We start from the raw sequence: 20,952 nt of genomic DNA, 5'->3' as shown, positions 1-20,952 counted from the left end.
TTTTTAATTCCCCTTCTAACTTTTTAATATATATATGGAAATTTAGTTTCAAATTTTAATATATTTATATATTGAAATTTAGTTAAAGTTTAGATTTATAAAAGGATTAAATATATAAAAAGTATAAATTAAATTATAGAAAGTTTAGATATATATATATATTAGAGTGTCGGTTAATTTGGCAATTTTTAAAGTTCTTATGGAACCCCCTCAAACTTTTTAGTCCCTTCTTTAACTATGTATATATGTATATATATTAAAAAGTTGGAGGGGTGTCTATAAGAAGTTAGAGGGGGGGACTAAAAAGTTAGAGGAAGTCCCTTAAGAATTTAAAAAACTTTTTAGCCTTGGCGGCGTAAACATTGGCGCGCTATTGTTTACGTATCATGATTTTGTTATTACTCGTACAGCGACACTTGAATAAAAACTGTAGTTGGGCGAGACGCTCTATCAACATCAAATTCCTTTCTTATGTCTTATCATTCGCACGGCGACATTCGCGCAGTAAAGTAGCAGTGCGAGACGTCAAAATTTCCGTCGAATTCTTTTCTTAAACGTGATCGTGACAAGTATCGGGAAATAATTTGATAAGTATATCTTGTCGCGTCGTCGGTGCCGTCATCGTGTCGCGGACGGCACGCACATTTGTTGAACGCATATTAGTGCGTCGTCGTTGCCGTTATCGTGCTGCACGAATAATGATGCGTCGCGTTATCGCGTTTTCGCGTTTTCGCGTCGTCGTGTCTTCGCGTTGAACCTCTATCCTGTTTTCATTGTAATCGAGGATTATACTTCGTTGCCGGCTAAATGGGATGTCTCTCAGCGTTGCAATCTTTAATATATTAATACCTATTAATATAATTAATTTTATATTAATATCAATTAATATTAATACTATATTAATATTATATATTATATAAATATTTATGTATTAATAAATTTAATATATTAATGTAGGGGCAACGTTAAAACGCCTCAGTATCGCGGCTGAGGAATGAATGCCGGCCGCGTAGCAACGTATGTTCGTGCATAGTATAGATGCATGTTCGCGCGGTTAATCTTGAACTTCGGTTCAAGAATTATCGGTTGTTGAGGGCACGTTCTGCTCCGACGAACGGTTCGGCCCGAATCGGTTAGAGTTCGGTCGACTGTTTTGGAATCGTTGTTAATGGGTCCCTTCTCTTGTACCGTCTAACAGCACATTGTAGAAATACTAACATTATATTTTGAACATTGCTATAATTTGGGATTTATATTTGTATGTTACAGACAACGTAGCCTCAAGACCAACAACTCCGCTGTTGCGCATCAGTGCCGGTGAGTGATGAACTTTATTTTATTTTGAGGTAACGGATTCGTAGATATTGTAGATGTAAATGTAGATTGTAGATTGTAAATAGATCCGTTGCTTCAAAATGGATGGGCTAGAATAGATTAAATCAGATAACTTTTACTAGATTTTTTTAGTATGCATTAAAACATATTACAGGTATAATTTGAAGTATAAATTAAAGCAAAAATTTGAAAAAGATATAAAATATTTCTTTTCATTGATAAATTTTGTTTAATTTATATTATATTATTATAAGAATTTCAATTAATTAATTTTGATTGATAACTTGGCATTATATTAATTCAAGTAAAGTTATAAAACGATGCATGACAAACGGTCGTAATGTCTCACGACTGTAAACGAGCGTAAAATTACGCTCATGCACCGGCGCTAATAATTAGCCGGCAATAGAAGGAATTTCTTTCCTTCATTGATCTCTGATAGAGGTCAAAGGTACATTTCTGGTTAAATGTAGCCAGAATGAATATGGCCAGGATCAACGAAAGGTAGGTCCAACTGGCCCAACGGAAGCAACATACGGTTCATTCTATTAGGGTACGCGAGTAGGGCCCGCGATTAGGGCGCGTGATTAGGGACCGCGATTAGGGCTCGCGATTAGGGCTCGCGATTACGGCACTCTCCTCGAAATTTCGAGGGTTTGATCCCATATTCCCGTTGGCTTAGCCAGCAATAATAAAATTGTTAGGACTATTAGAACTATCTTAACTTAAGATAGACATTTCATTCCTTAAGCATTTAATCCCTTAAGATTTTTAAGGAATTAAATGTATTGAAAATTAAAAGAATACTAAAACTATTAAAATATTAAAGAGATGAACAAATCAATTATGAAAAAAATTATAGGTAAAAGTTCAAAATTAAATTTAATTATGAAAAATGTAAAAATGTACCTTAAATGTATAAAATACATTTAAGATGCATTTTGTTATATGTATAACATTTATATTATCTTTAATATTTAACATTTTATGTAACATTTTATTTTATAAATTGTATTAACATTTTATTCTCTGTAAATTAAAAAATTTATGTTCTTTAAAGTTATATTATTTTAAATTCAAATGTGAATGTTATCAGTATCTAATAATTTGTAATTTTGAAAAAAAGTTATTCAAACTAAATAACTTTTAGCATTTTTAGTTCCGATTTATTTGAATCTTTATTTATTAAATTTATATCATAATAATCAAATAATAAAAGTTTTACAATTTCTTATATTGAAATCCTGATCTGGTCTAATCGTTAGGTCAGTTATCCTCCATTAAACGCGGCGATAACGCGATTATCTTAAGAATTATAAAGTTTATTTTATCTTGTTTCGCAATTGTTTACGAAACAGGATTTAGATTTTATTTTTGTTCGCGGAATTCGTATAAAATCGCGCATTTGAAAATAAATTGAATTAGATTCTATATCCGCGTTCGATTTTTTACATTATAATTCCACATATTATAATTACAAATTATGAAATGCATTCCAAATGTCGAAATATTTTTATTGTCGCAACATATTACAATTACCGTCAATTTATTTATTCATCGTGTCACATTCGAGGAGGTTTGAGCATTCTAATGAACCTGAGAGCTATGCCGGCGGTAACGTATAGCGTTTTCGAATGAAGTCAGTTTGATCGTTCTGAGACCGATTAATAACGTCATATACTCCATGGATTATTAGGAGTACTTGAATTATTAGATTAGATTATTAATCAATGAAATACTTCGAACGTTTGATTAATTAATTAGGGCAAAGAATCTTGTGTTTTAAAGGCAAAATAGCGTCAAAAAAAAACGAAATGTACTAAATATTATTAATATTATTGATGTATTATATTTATATTAATCAAATCCATTTTTGAATATATATTTATGGCAAATCTTTAATAGCTCTCAAACTTATTTCACTCGAAAAGGCTACTAGTTACCGGTAGGGTCACCCATGCCGGACAGGTCGAAGGGGAAGAATCAGACTGAGAGAGATACTGTAATGTTATATTTATTATATTAATATTTTTAAATAAAATAAAAGTGAAAACAAACAATAATTGAGAGAATAGAGAAAAGGAAGCTTTAGATTTTCACCCTTTCAAAAAATGTGGGTTCTAGTATTAAATTAACCAAGGAGAGGATAGGTCTGTATATACTTTTTAATCAATAGTCATGATATGCGCGCGAATATATCTAGAAACGTGTTCAAACCGGAAATATCATTTAAACCATCCATTATTCTGTTTCTTATACTTTTATTATATTACGCACCTTCTGTGCTCGAAATGTCAAATAGGTATTTAATTAATTGTAAGCATTAGGGAGGGAAGAAAGGGGAAAGGTAGAAATTACGGAAAGTTAAGTTACGGAGAGCCAGATCTCACATGACAACGAGAACGGCGTCTGCTAACACTTGCGCCACTGCGCACGCGTGGGGATTTGCTCTCCTCCACCCTGAGAGCTATGCCGGCGGTAACGTATAGCGTTTTCGAATGAAGTCAGTTTGATCGTTCTGAGACCGATTAATAACGTCATATACTCCATGGATTATTAGGAGTACTTGAATTATTAGATTAGATTATTAATCAATGAAATACTTCGAACGTTTGATTAATTAATTAGGGCGAAATGTCAAATAGGTATTTAATTAATTGTAAGCATTAGGGAGGGAAGAAAGGGGAAAGGTAGAAATTACGGAAAGTTAAGTTACGGAGAGCCAGATCTCACATGACAACGAGAACGGCGTCTGCTAACACTTGCGCCACTGCGCACGCGTGGGGATTTGCTCTCCTCCCCCTCCCTATCTAGAAACATCGCTCAGCTGTCAGCTGCCAGCGCCAGCTGCCCGGTCCGGCCAGTATCCAGTATGGCGGCAGACGGTGTATGCGTTGCAACGGGCTTTGTCGATATTGCGTAATCGTGATCAGTAGAAGCAGCATTAGAGCGAGTGGATCTTAGAGCGAGCAAAAGGAAGAGAGAACACGAGGGGATAATTTCTGGAACGAGTGACGTTACGACAGTTCGACGACAGTACCTGCCGTGGATCAGGAGATATGCCGCCGAGTGCAGGTGCGCATTGCTAACATCGGCGAGGATGCGAATACGATTATCACCGAATCGGTAACGAAGGTGAACGGCGAGCGGCACGATAGCGCCAGCGCCAGCGTTAATATCAGCAATAGCAACAGCAGTAACGTTTCGTGGAACATGACGACGATCAAGGGTAGCGCTACGCCGGGTACGCCGCGTCAGCTCAACGTCCTGAGCAACTTCAAGTACGAGTACTTCGTCGCGGGCATTTCAGGCGGCGTCGTCTCGACCCTGATGCTGCACCCGCTGGACCTCATCAAGATCCGATTCGCAGGTGAGTCACGCGCGCGTCGACGTGAACTCGCTCGCAAATATGGCGGCTGTCTCACCTCGCCTCTCCGCTTCGCTCGCGTCACAGATAGCACGTGGTATAGGTATTCGATCTTCTCGCTTACACGAATCGTGTGTCTTTCGCGTCCGACAATTTTTTCCAACGGTCTTTCTTGGTCTAGCTCTTTTTTTTTTTATTCGAAATATGTCACGAGAAGAAAGCATGAAATGACCGTTATACGTAAATGTATAGAAATGTTCGAAATATTTAATGCATAGGTTCACCACGTGTAGCTACGCTCGTACGCTCTCTTTCGCTCATGTATTATCTCTGAAGAGAGAAAGAAAGAAAGGCAGATAGATTACGAATGGAATTAAACAGGCGATTGTTTGTCTAAATCAGTATTGTACTGAATGTGTAGAAAATCATTGTACTTTTATCGGAAGGTTAAGCAACGTGCTTAACATGTTTCTTTTTAATTCTATCCTTTCATTTATTAGACTGAACCGTTAAATGTTGGGCAAATAGTACAAAATGCTTTTGTCGTACATATTATATCCTAAATTCTTTTTTAATCTCCTTTTAAATTATTATTTCATATTATATATAATAATTTACTAATTAATTATTTATTTTATTCTAATAGATTTGATTTATTTGTATCGTATCACATTTAATTTTTGAAATCTTGAGCCATTTTTATCATATCGGAAATTAACAATAACTATTGTAAAATGTAATTTTGTTGTTTATCGCAGTTTTAATCTCAGTTACATTTTTTATAATATTAATTTAGAAGCAGTATTTTCAGCGGTATGCTTCGCAAAAAGATTATTTTTAATAAGTATTTAATTAGATTTAAAGATAAATTAATAATTATCAAATGCTATTATTGTAAAATCAGTTAGTCATATAATTTAATATTATTCGACATAAATAGCTTGATAAATAAATAGATTCTTATAAAGCTTATTTTAGATTTTTAAAAATTAATTACACTAATAAATTAATTTTGATAAATTAACAATTATCTCCAGATTAATTAACATATAATATTCTATGTATGTTATTATTAGTTTTGTTATTGCTATCTTAAAAGCTATAAAAGATTAAATGTGAGACAAAGATATCGAACCGAAAAAAGAAGTGCATATTAAATCACACACACATATATACTAAAATATTACTCAATATAAGTAACTCCAATTTAATATCTCTTTATTTTATATAATTTAAGCAGAAATTGAAAACAATTTTTTCTCAAGATTATATGTTGTGCTAATATTTGTCAGTTTACAAATGGAATTTATCTCTAGTAAATGTTTGGCAAGGAAATTTCTTTTTGTTTGAAAGAGAGAGAGAGAGAGACAGATCAAAACATTATATATTCTGATTTATGAAGCGTTGCGACATACGTGATGGACTTTTGCCGAGAAGTCAATGATTATAGAATCTAAACGAACCGACCATACATAATTTATCGCTTCGTTAAAAAAAAAAAAAAAAAAAAAAAAAAAAAAAGAACTGGTGCAGAGAATAACGTAGACATAAAGATTACGGGCTGAGCTGATATTTTTCTACTTTTTTCTTTCGTATAAATAGATAAATTTGTTTCTATAAATTAAAAACATGATAATGATACGTGAATCAAGTTTCACTATTCAACGTGTATGTTAAATAAAATGGCAAAGTTAGAAAGTTTTCTATTGCAACATTCGATTTTGTGTTATTTGATATCGATATACCATCGTGAATCACCAGAAACAGAACGTTCGAATATTTCTTTTACGTTGAAAAAAAAAAGGCGTTCTACATATTTCTCTTTATTTTCAAATCCAAAAGAGAGATATTGAAGAGCGTTTTGTTTCTGGAATATTGAATTTCAACGTGTATATTCGTCGTGTATTATCGTCAATCACGGGTGATATTTTCATTGATGATGAATTTCGTTATTCTTATTTAATTATGATATGGTCACGGCAGTTTTTATTGAGCTCACATGGATCACGATAATCTTTTCATTGGCTCTTTGTCATGATAATTATATATAAGATTTAGATTAGATAACTTTCTTAGAAGAACTAATGTATTTCTGTCTATAAATTTTTCGTTCGGCGATGATATCATTCTGGGTTAATGTTCTGATACTTAATGTCCGTCTGACAAGTATCTGAGTGTCTATTAGCTTATCTGGCGAATGACAGAACTGCTTTTAAACGACAGCACATGCATCTTAAGATAATTCTGCGCAAAACAATATGAGAGAGATTACATTATTTTAATTTTAATTTTTTTGGGGTTAAATTTTATCTTGTTTTCTGGTTAATTCGAAATGAATCGGATATCCATATAACACTTGAGATATTCAATTGCATAAGTAATGCTTAAAATATTTCGATATTGGAGTACTGATGGTATTGTTCACTTAATGTGAAATTCTTGATATCAAAAGTAACTGCAAACGAAAGAATAAATCAGTAATTAACTACGCTGATAAATGAAAAATTTTCTGTGCTGTTCTAATTTATTCATATTCACATTATTTGAATATTGTCGCGATAAGTTGACGGCAATAATAATTTCTCTAGTCAATATTTTATTAATGAAATAATTATATTATATGTAATTAATAAAATATTGATTAGAGAAACAATAGAAAATTCGTACATATATTGTTATATCGTTATAATTCATATTATCATTATAGATTAAACTCATCGTGTCTATATGAATAAAGATTTTATCTTGAAAAAGGAGACAAAGGAACATACAAGACAATTATTTTAAGTTATCTGCATAAATTTTATTATAGTGATTAAAGGATATACGATAAGCACGAAAAGATTACAAAATTTACTCATTGACAGGGAATGTCACCTAGGCAAAAAATCGGAGAAAGTAACATCTAAATTAAGCTTGTAATAAGAATAGAATGCATTTAAATAAACGTATATCAATTCTGATGAAACGATTCTGTGAAAAGATAACTGTCGTAAGGACGTCGTTCCGATAAGAGGCCTTTTGCCTTTGAAAGGCAGATGATTAACATGATATATAAGTTCAATTGATATGAATAAACGAGGCGTTTGAATTTTAAATGTCTTTCGGGAACTTTGAAATTTGAACGAACGTTTCGTCAGATTTATCTCGAAGTTTTAGAAACGGTTATTTGCTGAGATATTAATTTACGTTTATCACGTGCTACTGATACCAGAGTTTACTTTCGCGAAATATCTTTTGCTCTGATATTAGATTTTGATCGATATAGTGATTATATAATCATCACGTGTCCGCATTTAACCGCATGAACTATTTCTTCTACCATAAATACAAGTAGACATTTTAACATTTATTAAATCTATCAAATCTATATTTTTATTATGTTCATTTTTTATATAAACTTAAAATAAGAGTTAAATAATATACTTAATATATTTTATAATAATCTTAAATAGGTAAATTCGTAACCATTTATTCATGATATTATTACCAGAATTTAAAGTAAATATTATCGACAATTTACTGAAATGTAGAAATATGTTTGTATTTCTTAATCATTTATTTTTACGTCAATGGTCAATCAATCGATTCTTGTTTATGCGATAAATGCGAAAACATTGCAATTATCATACCTCATGTTCGTCAACTTTTCGCGGTGGGTATATTATAGAAATTTTTCGTGAAAAGAAGTGACAAAAAAGTTATCACATCCAGCTAATCTTAACGATAAATTGCACGTGATCTTTTTTTACGGTAAGATAAGCGAGTTTTTTTCTGCATTCTCACAAATTATCTCTGTAATTGAAAATCATTAATAATTATTTTAAAACGAGATATCTATTTATTATATTATGTTGTAAGTAGATATTACAGTCAGATTATTTATTGTTCGATTATAATTTAAAAAAACATTAGTTTCCGAATACATATGTTTATATCCAGCTTTTCGCTATCATAGCTAATCATGGTTTGCAAAATAAATTTCTAAACTGCAGCAAAACGGTTTGCTGTTGCACTTAATAAATAGGTATCACAGTTAAGATGTTTGCTGTTGCACCTAATAAATAGGTGTCACAGCTAAGATGTTCGCTGTCCATATATTACGACTGAAATCTAGTTACCACACGCAGTTTTTAGCTACGGCAGCTAATTTTTTTTTCCGTGTACTTTAGGGTGTACGTTATATTGACGGGCGCGAGATACGAGAAGTCGATCGCGACCTGGCCTCCGGCGGCGGCAGCGTCTTCCGCCTCCGACGACAATTGGCGTTTGTCCAACATGTAATATCTTGTCTATATTGCGATTTTTCATTAGCTATGAGATCACAAACAAGTTTCTACAGAGACGCACACACACACACAAACTCGCGGAAACGAGAGAAATATTAAAATGCATCAGAAATAATTTTCGTAATAACACTTAACGTTAATAGCTGTTTTAGGAAATTTCCGTACTGGTATAGAGACATTCTTTTTTTTATATGTCATTATCGCACGTCAAACCAAATGAATTGCTGTTTTGAATAACGGTGTTTTGAATAAATGTAGCATACTGTGAGTACAATCAGCTTTTGTTTATTCATATCTTGCTTGTTTGAGGAATTCGATTTCCGTGTAGAGGTTGATAACGAATCGCAGTCGCCTTTTATGCTATTCTTTTATGCTATTCTATTTTTACCCGCTTTAGATCTTAAAGATGCGGCCGATATTGGTCACCTAAAATTGTGAAACTCAAGCGAAATAAATTCTGTGCGAAATGGAATAAGGCCAGGAAAGTTTCTCCTCATAAATTTAAATGATTTTTTTTAACGAGCTTGTCACAACTGGATGAGAACATAAATGTACGTGTTTAGTACTAAATGCGGCGTGAAATAGGAATGAATAAGACTTATGTTGTGAGAAACTGTGTAGTATTTTTAACGAAATATTCATTGGCCGTTGACCAAGCATCAAGTCACGCGAATTTCGTGAGTTGCGTCAGAATGTCACGTGACGTTCGTTATTAAATCGTTTTGCAATTTAGTCAGAGAAAGAGAGAAAGACAAAAAGTGTTGTGCTGAGAGCTGGTTCAAAATTCCATATCTTCGTAAAAATTTAATAGATACAATTATTAAATCAAATTTCGCAAATACATAGATCTGCATTTTTTTTTTCACGAATGTATAAATATACATCTATTTCCAAATTTTTTAACTTAATTTTTTGGCTTATAAAATTAACTAATAATACAATAGTATACTTTTTATTTTTCGCATATATATTTATAATATATTGTATGTGTGTACATCGATATTTTAAATTAAAATTATAAATGAATGAAAAAGCATAAAACATTTTTTTTCTCGTGTTTTCTGAATTTTAAATATTACAGAGATATATGACAAAGTATTATTATTTATTTAGTTTTGTGTGATTATTTATCTGATTAATTCTGATTGCATTATATTTTCTATAAATTTAATGTAGTTTATTATACTTAATAAAATATGCAATGTTCAATATTAGCTATCTCGTGCAAATTATAAGTCGCGCAAAACAAATTTAAGATCAAATTAAAATATATAAGCTTGGTTGTTTGTCCGTATTGCACAGCTTTCTATTTACTTAATATCGCGATGCTCGATCATGAAAAATATAGCAATCGTAAAATTTTTAGGAAAGAAATGATTGCAAATTAATGAAGAGATCCGTAAAGGAAATTTCATCAGAAACATCTTGTATACATAAGATCGCATACATAGGACGATCTCTGGCCACGTGAAATCACCGTTATTCATGAAAGCGAAAGTAGATTGTACCTCGCAGCAGATAGTGATTATACTTTTTTTTCTTGCTTCTTCCACCGTGACCTACCTTAGGATCACGATAGGCATTTTCGAACATCACCACTGTCGATTAATTTTTGTACTAGCTTTGAATAAAAGACTATCTGTATAATAATTCGATATAAGATTTATATGCCTCATCTGCTTTTTGTGATTTCTCTCTGTGGAAAAAATAATTATAATATTTGTAATTAATTTTTTTATTATATATTACTAAATTATGTCATGTGTACTAGACTACATCATAAACTATAAACTATATCAAACTATAAAAATCCAGGATGTAAGAGAAATACATGTAATTAAATTTTAAGTAATTATATTTTGTCTTAGAATGTGTCTTCTCGTATATAAATATATTTGAGAAGAAAATTTCTCGGATATATATTTAGGAGGAGAATGTTTCTCGGAAAATAAGACATCGCAAAACGATATCGCTGCTTTCTCGCATTGCGAGACGTAGTATGAAACTAATGCTACAGATAAAGCGAATTGATATTTGATATGACAATACGCATATATATATATATATATATATATATATATGTTGACCATATCTATATACATTAAGAAACGCATTCAAGCATGACAATTAAGTGTTGCTTATCGCGAGATGATGCATTTGACGACGATAGTTTAATTAACAGAGATAAACGATGAACGCAGACATCGTAGTCGTGAACGCTATTAGTTACGGCACAGATTATAGTATCAATGAAAAGTTAAACGTCTCATAGGTGCCGGTAATGTTATGATAATTTTTACGAGAATAGAAGTACCGTCCAAGTTGTGATAGGATTTATTTAGGTTTTTTTATTTTCTTGTAGTAAATGATGGTCAAACGAATGCAGGACCGCGGTACAACGGACTTAGGAATGCCATGGTTCAGATTGTCAAAACCGAGGGAGTGCGCGGACTTTATAGAGGAGTAACGCCAAATGTTTTAGGATCAGGAAGTTCGTGGGGTTTCTACTTCTTCTTGTAAGTATATTACATATATATAGTCTATTATTATCGATTCAAAATTTAGCGATTATGTGCGATTTTTAATCGCATATGATAAATTAATGCAGAATTGCAATTGCAAGACGGCAAAAATTTTGATACATTTATTGATTAGCGTTGTTTATTTTTTCTTAATGTTGATCTTATATGCATATTTTGAATGCATCGTGATTTAATTTGCAGCTATAACACGATAAAGACTTCGATCCAAGGTGGTAACTCGAAGAAACCGCTTGGTCCGTCCATGCATATGTTCGCTGCCGCTGACGCTGGAGTGCTTACCTTGCTCATGACGAATCCGATCTGGGTGGTGAAAACGCGGCTGTGTTTACAATATGCTGAGGACGTAAATGTGGCGGAGTCCAAGAAGTATCGCGGGATGGTAGATGCTTTAAAGAAGATTTACAAAACGGAAGGCATTAGAGGCTTATATAAAGTAAGCAAATGTTTTGTTGATTAAACCGAAAATTAATTCGAAATAAAATGAGTTATTGCAATTTATGAGAAAGCTATTATATCGCTGTATTCTTTTGCAGGGTTTAGTTCCTGGATTGTTTGGTGTCTCGCACGGTGCGATACAATTCATGGTGTACGAGGAGATGAAGAACAAGTATTATAATTACCTAGATGTACCCATCGATACGAAATTGGTGAGTCGATTATATTTTTATTGAGCATTTTATGATGTTATAAGATGCATTTAGAATGCTGCATGTCATATTAATTCTTAATTTGCGACATTGCTGTTGCCTTCTTTTGCTTATCTATATTTTTTGTACGAGGAGTATGGCGACGTTATCAATTCATAATATTATCAATTCACAAAGATGACACTTTAAATTGATAGATGCTTATAAATTTAGAATAAAAATGAACAATATCTATGCTCAATTATTCCATACAGAGTACAACCGAATATATCGTCTTTGCCGCGATGTCCAAACTGCTCGCTGCAGCGTCGACGTATCCTTATCAAGTGGTAAGGGCACGACTTCAGGATCATCATCACGACTACCGGGGTACCTGGCATTGCATTCAATGCACATGGAGGTCAGAAGGGATTAAGGGTTTCTATAAGGGTTTATCACCATACCTTTTACATGTTACACCAAACATATGTCTAATTATTCTTATTTATGAGCATTTTACTAATGGCAGTTAATTGTGTTGACATCTTATTGTTGCAAATGTAAGGAAATTTTTTAGGTCAATTTTTTTACATCTTCTATAGAACGCAATATTTTCTCTGATTTACCAAAACTCATGACGCAAGATGCTCACAAGTGTATATGATTTTTCAACTATGCGAGGCCATGGTACTCAATTATTTCAAATAGCTGAATATCACGCGTTACACAACGTATCATTCAGATCGATTATGATGTAGAATAATTTTTGTTTCAAGAGGGTCGTTTTTAGATAATTATTTTTATTTCAAGTATTTATGAAAGAAGCTGGAAGGATAGCTGAGACGATTATTAGTAATAATTTTTATTCGATTTTTATTTGATTTTAGATGACATATGAATATATATTAGTTTTCTTTCTAGTATTTGAAGTGGAAGTATATAATATTTTCTATTATTTGTATCTCTGTTAATCGATATTAGATTTGTTGAACAGTGAAAAAGGAAATTACTCGATATAGGGAAGCAGTTTAAATCATTGCTTTTACTATCATTGTTTTAACTTGTATACTCATATAAATTGTAATTCAATAATTACTACAAACCGAGATATGGATCTTGGAATGGCAATAGTGAAATGGCAAACAGTTGGTGGCGTATTGCATAAATGTATGCGTTTTATTTATTCAACTATTTATCGTTCCTTATCCAAGAATATTGAGAGACTACGATAGTATAGAACCGACAAGGTGTTAGTTCATTTCTCGCTTTATAAATTTATCGCGCGAAATTCGTTGTGACTGATGTATAATACTTTATGTAAGGAAAGTTTTCTTATACAACAGCGCAATATATTTCAACTGAAGTGTCTTCTAATCATATAAGGTTAGATTGCGTGACAAACGAATGTATGAGTATGCTCATTCTTTGTTTACCAAGACACATAAGACATCTAAATGTCGTCTAAATCAGATTTAATTAGGCACACGATTTGGTTACGCGTATAAGTGAAGGAAATGTAGCGAAAGGTTACTGAAGTATAAGCTAATTAATGCGTTCTACACAAAGGGCTGTAAAAATACACTCGATTTACATCGCAAAAAACGGGTGTATAATCTTGAGTAGTTAAATTAATAACCAAATATTTACGTAACTATATGAATAATACATGTATGTCTGTATAATGCTCGAACTATTTTTTATGCATAATGTGTGCGAACCACATGTGTAAACTGATGAGTTTTATGTCTCCGCACGACTCGACAAGTTCTAGTGCGGTTTTTAATTTAGACAATTTTTCTTTTTTAGTAAGTGTAGTAAAAGTTCGCAGTTCCCATTTCTGTGTCTTACATATATTTTTTTTTTACGTAAGCGGCTCTCTGTAATTATTTATATTATTCTAAGTTCAGTACATAAGAGTCCGCGATAGATCAATTTTGCGGGGATCGATAGAATTTGGCACTCGAAAAATACGATCGATAGCAATAAGTTTCCGTGCAATCTGTAAATAGTAGGATGAATTTATTTATATTAATTCCTTATAAATCTAGTTGGAATCTGTTTCTTCAATAATAAAATAACGAAACACGCAAAGGTGCATACTTAAAAGCAACATTGTGACGATATTAATAAATACAACACACACACACATATCGAAAAATGTTTGTCATTAAATTAGCTACCGACTATTCTTTAGATTACGCTATCCGAATTTCCCTAGATTTGATTTCTTCATTCTCCCAATTTCATGCTATGGACATAGATTCTTATTAGCAGCGAAAGATGTCATTAAGCATATAATGATTTAATGAATTATATTTTCTTAAGCCTATTTTGCATTGAAGCTATTTTATCGTCATTTACAGGAGGATAGCATGTAGAAAGGTATTGTGACTGAATGCGTTATATTACATTATTTGTTCGGTAGTTTGTTAAGCCACCAGCAGTACGATTTTTGGACGTATTATATGATAATTATTGAATTATTGAGTATTTATCATAATTTATATAAATTTATTGTGTTTTAACTAAAAAATGAAATAAAAATAGAAAACATTTGTTATTTCTTTAAATTTGTGCGCTATTATTCGGCTTGTTTAAGAGAAATCCTACATTTGAGATGTGTTAGAAAAACACATATTGCTTTCTTTCTAATTTAATCTTTCGCAGAATTATTGGAGCCGTAGAAGAAGAATATTAGCTCTTTCCGGCTTCTTGTGTGACTTTGAATTTTCATAGTAGATTCCACGTAGCGTCAAGAATCGTACGCGGGTTAAATTAAAAACGCTTTTACGATGCTTCGCATCTTTAGTCTTTTGTTGTAAAGCAAGTAAAACAAAGACGTATTGCTGGTGGTTCGTTGCAGGTATGAGAGTTGGCGTGGCTTTTACAAGGGTTTAAGCGTAAACCTCACCAGGGTGACACCGGCGACGGTTATCACATTCGTGGTCTACGAAAATATGTTTCATTATCTGCAATCGGGGCGCGCTGCCGTGGAAGGAACAATCGCTATGCCTGTCTCTGCGGTTAACAAACTGAAGGAGTAAGGAGTAAAAGGGAGATTCTTTTTGGAGCCTTGATGAAGTCGAGTGAAAGTCTGGTTTGGAGTCCAATTTTCTTCATGTTCCCGGTGATATGTTCCGATATGCACCGAAAAATGTGCTTTATAGCAGTCATAATAAAATAACTATTTTAAAGAAAAAATTTTAAAACATAATTTTGCAAAATGCAAAAATTTAAATCTCTTAATATACTGCAAAAATTAAAAATGGCATGAAAAAGCTATAAACGTCAGAAATCTTATAAGAAAAGCTAGTTATTTTAATTTTTAAAAAATTGCAAATATTTTTATATATAATTAATATATATTTTTATATATATTAATATTTGTTTATATGTAACTGTCATATATTATTATAAATGTTATTTGCAGGCTGTTAGAATGTTTGGCTTTTCCATTTATCTCGAGTTTTTAAATGATTGAACATATAATTTTTCTATAGAGGGAGAAATGTCTTAGCGAAAAAGCTTTAATAGATTAAATGATTGTTAACGTCATAGCGCTATTTGCGTAACTTTATCGGATAAAAGAAAATTTGACTAATTGAAACGTATATAGTTTTCGAAAGTATGCTTAAAATGCATCGATATTGGAGAATATTTTCAAATGCATTGATCGCATTTTTTTCATGTTTGTAATTTAACTTATATTCACAAGAGCTTCGTGAAAAAGATATATAGTAGTTTATGATATATATTATGTTTTTTTTTTTAATCTAATTGTATTTATAATCAAAGAAAAAAAGATTCGTTGATTAGTACAGTAGCATTTTTATAGAAAACATCCAAAATACTCTTGTAATTTACACAAATATAATGTGGAATTTCTAATTTTCACGAGCTCTTTCGGGATAGTAGATTAAAGGTGAAAAGAAATAAAGAAAAAAAAATTTTGTTTATAATGTATATTTTTGACGGTAGAAAAATTTATTATATTATGAGGAACAATCTCATAGTAAACTTTGCATTTAAAGATTTCTTAAATATGTATAAATAGGTGAAAGAAAATCAAGAAAAAGTAGTTACACGCGAGAAATAAATTAAAATGTTTTCAATTTCTGCTATTTCTGTTATTGATCCGATTGCTATGCTGTGTTGCAAAACTGCAATATGTGTCTATCGTTGTATTGAATTAATAGTTTGCTAGATTTTTGTTGATATCATCTTTTGCGCAAATATTGTCGTCTTTTTCAGCTGATGAAGCTTGCGACAGGCACTTTACGGGATTCTTTTTTGATAAACTTTGAGCTATCTGAGTTATTAATGTGTTATTAATATTTGCAAATATTTGTATAACGCAATAAGCAATTAAATGTTGATTACGAAGGAAGTTACATTCATTAGTTGATGCTGACATAATGGCTTACTAGATCTAAAGGATTCATAGAGCATTTTTCGTAACGCTGGTCGCAATGCTGCTCGTATTCGGCTTCTATAATCTCGTTCGGAAGATTTTCGCTTCTTGATGTGGAGGGTCTGCAATAAAAATGTGCAAACAAATGTTAGAATTCGTATGTTAATCGTTTAAGACATGTCTGATAATATAAAATATAAATGTCTGCCGAATGAACATTTCGATGAAAAATAAAAATATATCGTATTAATTGATTTGAACCCAATTTTCTAGATCTCCTGCATCACATTCTTCCGACTAATAAAATAATTATTGACTCTTCTCTTTATTTTTTCGGCTTGATAGTATCGAGTATAGTTCTTTTGTATTCTATACTTACGCGAGTATGATTTGCAAGATATCACCAAGTACCCCATTTTCGCTTAAAGAATATCTCGCAACTTCGCAAATCATTCTCAGCAAACAATCCAGTCCAGAGTACCCCAGACTGCAAAGCATATAAGATTACATTATATTTTTTAAATTTTACTTGCAAAATATTTTATCTAGGAGCAGTAATCCTGTTATCGGAAAGAGTACATGGCAAGATTTTACGAAAGCGAAAAGTTTAACCGAGATACAGGATATGTTTTATAAAAGATATTATTTGATACATGTGAGCAATTTTGTTACCTTTCCATTTTATTTATGAGCACCCTATACAATAATTGGCGATTAAGACTTCGTTTTACGTAGTAACCTTCCTCATAAAAATAACTTGAATTCCATTCGTTCGGCAATCCGTAATTCGCTTCGAAATAAAATGCCATCGATATAGAGTAGTCGGGAATATCTATGGGAATTCCCAAGGCGAAAAATATCTGCAAATGAAAATATGCGCTGACAAATGTAGTAATATTGCTCTCTACATACGATATTGTCCGTTCATATAAAATGATTAATTGATTTAGTCCTCAACGCGAGCGGGGAAGTTTTTCACAGAATGTCAAAATATTTTATAAAGTGTGAAAAAAGCATTTACAAATTCTGAGGAAATGTTGATAAAAGTAAATTACAATTTACGATTTTCTGTCGTAATAATTTTTATGATAGAGATAAATGATGCCTCTTTCAAAATACGATAGGATAAGACTGAATTTTCATTATAAGAATATTAAGCGTTTATGCTGTGAGATTTCTCGACTTTTTTCAGATAAATCTTACTTTGCGCGAGTATACGTGAAGTGAAAATTATTAATATTGAGTTAACAGGCCGCTCACATAGTCCGAGACGCATTAGTAGATGAAAAATGAATGATTGATTTCATCATACCCCCATATTGCTACCCTCGGGAAATCCGATAGATCGTACATGCCTCGATATACCATGTGTAATATTTTTTACTCCCGATACACGTGCTGATTTCATGAAGCACCACATCAAAAGAGCCAACGCCGTAATTCGATCTCTGAAATATTTCGGGAAAACGCAACAAGTTTCATGATACATATATTATTTATTCATCGAATTGATCAACAATTATCTCGTACTATTTATTTTATATGATATTTCGAAAGTAGACTTGCTTAATAACCAACTGTTTAAGATTATTAATTATATAAATTTTACAATAATTAAGGATTGTTTTTCTCACAATTATTGATTTATTTATTAAAATATATTGAAGTAAAATTGTTTCAATTTTTAATAAGCAATGTGCCGCTTTATTTCAATTATATGCACATTGTTATTCATACAATTTTTAGTAACAACGATATCCGTAAAATGGAATTCGAGAGAGAAAGCTGCGTGCAACAGTGATACTTAAATTCGTTTTGTAAAGTAAATAGCAAATTGTGTAAAATAAATAGTTGAATGTTTAAATACCGGAATATTTTTAGGATTTTATCGAGATAGTGCCCCTGCAATACTTCGGATATTGTTCATTCGGCATTTGTATGTGGGATTCGTGGAACGATCGATATCTCGGTAAAAAACAAAAAAAAAAGGTATACGCGCCGCATCTGTTTGTCCATTTCTTTATTTCACGAATTGTTTTGATTTTGCCGATCGCTTCATTGGTTTTAGTTCAAATGTAAATATTCGCTCATCCCGTGCATTGCGATTTCAGGAATTTTCGCTGCCACGCGAATGAAACAAAACAAGTTTATTTCCCGTGACAAATCACGCATATCGTGTCAGTAAATATTTCGCGCTTCTTTTTGTTGTGCGCATTACCATGTATTTTTTAACAATTAGCAAAATCACACTTAAAAAAAAAAAAAAGAAATTTGCAGCGCTAGTTACGTAAATTTCGGTATCGAATACTCACTTCCTCATCTCTTTAGCGTACATACACGTCGCACGAGGCTCACGCAAGGCTTTCACCGAGTGGCGAATTAGCGGTTTGTACACATTGCAGGGATATGCGAGGAAAAAATAGTCCGGTAATTTGCATAAAGTTAATAATTGCAATCGTTGCTGAAATACAATTATAATTTCCGCTTTGTTATGAGCATTTGACGATGCTAATATATATCGGTAAATAGTAAATTAACAACTTGCAAATTATACTTAACATTGCACAACCAAAGAATCTTATCATTTTCTTTCAATATTCTTCGCAATATATATATATAATTTTTTTCCGCTTTTTTTTTGTAATATATACAGTTTTTTTATTCGCAAATGTAATTATTTAAATTGTGAGTGATAAGACAGATTGTGTTTATATATAATATATTTGATACAGATTGTCGAATGTAGTTACATATATGCGCTTTTCGCAAATATTTTGATTACAAAATCTAGTTATTCAAATATAATTGCTCTTCCACGTCGTGTAACAAGATCGCATTTCAGAATCACTTTAGCAAAATCCAAATCCAAATCAGACTGAATGAATAAACGGATTTATTCACAGTGTTTCAGACCAACCTGCGCATCTTTTTTTACGTGCGGATTCTTCGATTAATCTCGTCTCTGTCTCTCTTTTATCGGAGCTTTTTTCTAAATTCCAACATTAAGTATTTTTAAATGATAATTAAATTTCGAATTAAAATTACGTTAAGATAAAATTAACTTGTAATTATATAGAAAGTAATATTTTGTTATTCATTTTCAACAACAAAAATTAATAGTTGAAAAAATTTATTTTTATTTCTTATTCCAGTATTACTCAAGGAAATTATTATTTTAATATTTATTTAGCGAAAAATCTACATTAATTCGAGAGTACGAATTTGAGATCTACCCGGTGTGTAGCGAGCGATATCGGCCGGTTCCAATCGTTCAGATAGCGGAATGAGATTATGGTCCGCGGGATGCATTAATCCTACGATCAGTATGCATCTAGCACTAATTGAATTAATAATGGAATTGCAGGGTGTCTGTTTCTGCCTTGTTTGGTACATTCCTGATTCAATGGCGAACTTGTAATTATTCCGCGCGACTTTACGTATAGAGCAACCCCTTCATCCCCGGTCCCTTCCCCCCGATATACCACCAGACTTCTGTGGCTTGGATGCCACGGAACAATGCCCAGGAATCACCTTTCACTATGTCCCCCAGCTGGAATATCTACGAAGTGTTTCGCACACCAAATACATTATTGATTAGCGTACCATGAATTTAGCGGTCTCCGCTGCATCTTGCAAGCCGAATACTCGGGGTGGCGGTCGGTCGTAGGGTGGCAATCATTTTTGGGTCACGAAACACATTTACCTGCATTGTGTATGCGTAGGGCGGCACGGTTTTTCGAGGAAGTCAGCCTTCAAGCTGCACTTCGGTCTTGCGTATCCGTGCGGATTCTTTTTTTTATTTTATCCCTTTAGCTTTTGTATTTTTATAATTCGTGCACAGTTACCGAATCAATGTTCGTTTTTTTTTTTCAAACATACTGGAAAAAGATAGCTATAAAAAAAAAAGTTGTATATTCCTAGAGTTAAAACCGCTTACTTTCTCTCTTTCACGAGAAGTTTTCTCTCTCTATATAAATAATATATCATATATATTTTATTAACTTTTCATTTTATATATATTTTATAGAACTAAACAGATATTATTTTTACAATTATTAGCAGATATAAAGTATTGCTCTTTCTTTCAAGCTTTATGTACCGCCAAAGAAAAATCTATTTCGCAGGTGTTGCTCGACAAAAAGTGAATTATTAGTAATATCTCTTTGTTTCTTCCTTTTTCTACGCGAAAAAATTCGCTCCGCGCGCGTGCGAATCGCTTCCGCTCTCGGGCAATATCGTGCGCTCATTGAAATAAAGGATGCGAGATTTACGGAGGAATTGCGCGAGGAAAATTTTATGATGCGCCTGCGGTACATGGAACAACGCCGGAGATTTCCGCCGCAATTTTCTGCAGAGCTGCGGAATGCGAGATGCGCAGCTT

The 20,952-nt window shown here is 32.3% G+C and overlaps 2 protein-coding genes across 2 annotated transcripts; one reads left to right on the top strand and one right to left on the bottom strand.

Moving 5' to 3' along the window:
- The first annotated feature begins 4,198 nt into the window (after window positions 1-4,198).
- LOC115235283 (mitochondrial folate transporter/carrier) lies at window positions 4,199-16,818 on the top strand. Its single transcript, XM_029806954.1, has 6 exons — window positions 4,199-4,705; window positions 11,354-11,507; window positions 11,715-11,967; window positions 12,068-12,181; window positions 12,436-12,581; window positions 15,024-16,818. Exons 1-6 carry the CDS (start codon window positions 4,549-4,551, stop codon window positions 15,202-15,204), a joined length of 1,005 nt encoding a protein of 334 aa, XP_029662814.1. The 5' UTR covers window positions 4,199-4,548; the 3' UTR covers window positions 15,205-16,818.
- On the bottom strand, window positions 16,520-19,113 carry LOC115235284. Its single transcript, XM_029806955.1, has 4 exons — window positions 17,884-19,113; window positions 17,244-17,431; window positions 16,951-17,058; window positions 16,520-16,693 (listed from the first exon to the last, which is right to left on the bottom strand). Exons 1-4 carry the CDS (start codon window positions 18,058-18,060, stop codon window positions 16,558-16,560), a joined length of 609 nt encoding a protein of 202 aa, XP_029662815.1. The 5' UTR covers window positions 18,061-19,113; the 3' UTR covers window positions 16,520-16,557.
- Window positions 19,114-20,952: the final 1,839 nt, after the last annotated feature.

The sequence above is a fragment of the Formica exsecta genome, unplaced genomic scaffold (assembly GCF_003651465.1).
Source record: "Formica exsecta isolate Colony F162 unplaced genomic scaffold, ASM365146v1 scaffold218, whole genome shotgun sequence".
NCBI classification, from domain to species: domain Eukaryota; kingdom Metazoa; phylum Arthropoda; class Insecta; order Hymenoptera; family Formicidae; genus Formica; species Formica exsecta.
The sequence above is the reverse complement of the archived record's forward strand: the minus strand, read 5'-3'. Positions and strand labels throughout refer to the sequence as shown.

What these genes read in the sequence shown, in the direction of transcription:
- LOC115235284 (XM_029806955.1), bottom strand. Translation starts at nt 18,060, where the DNA reads ATGTATCATGAAACTTGTTGCGTTTTCCCGAAATATTTCAGAGATCGA. An exon ending in CCGAGGGTAGCAATATGGGG is followed by an intron (nt 17,432 to 17,883) that starts GTATGATGAAAT and finishes TTTCATTTGCAG; the next exon opens with ATATTTTTCGCCTTGGGAAT. An exon ending in CTCATAAATAAAATGGAAAG is followed by an intron (nt 17,059 to 17,243) that starts GTAACAAAATTG and finishes TATGCTTTGCAG; the next exon opens with TCTGGGGTACTCTGGACTGG.
- LOC115235283 (XM_029806954.1), top strand. Translation starts at nt 4,549, where the DNA reads ATGACGACGATCAAGGGTAGCGCTACGCCGGGTACGCCGCGTCAGCTC. An exon ending in CATCAAGATCCGATTCGCAG is followed by an intron (nt 4,706 to 11,353) that starts GTGAGTCACGCG and finishes ATTTTCTTGTAG; the next exon opens with TAAATGATGGTCAAACGAAT. An exon ending in TACCCATCGATACGAAATTG is followed by an intron (nt 12,182 to 12,435) that starts GTGAGTCGATTA and finishes TATTCCATACAG; the next exon opens with AGTACAACCGAATATATCGT.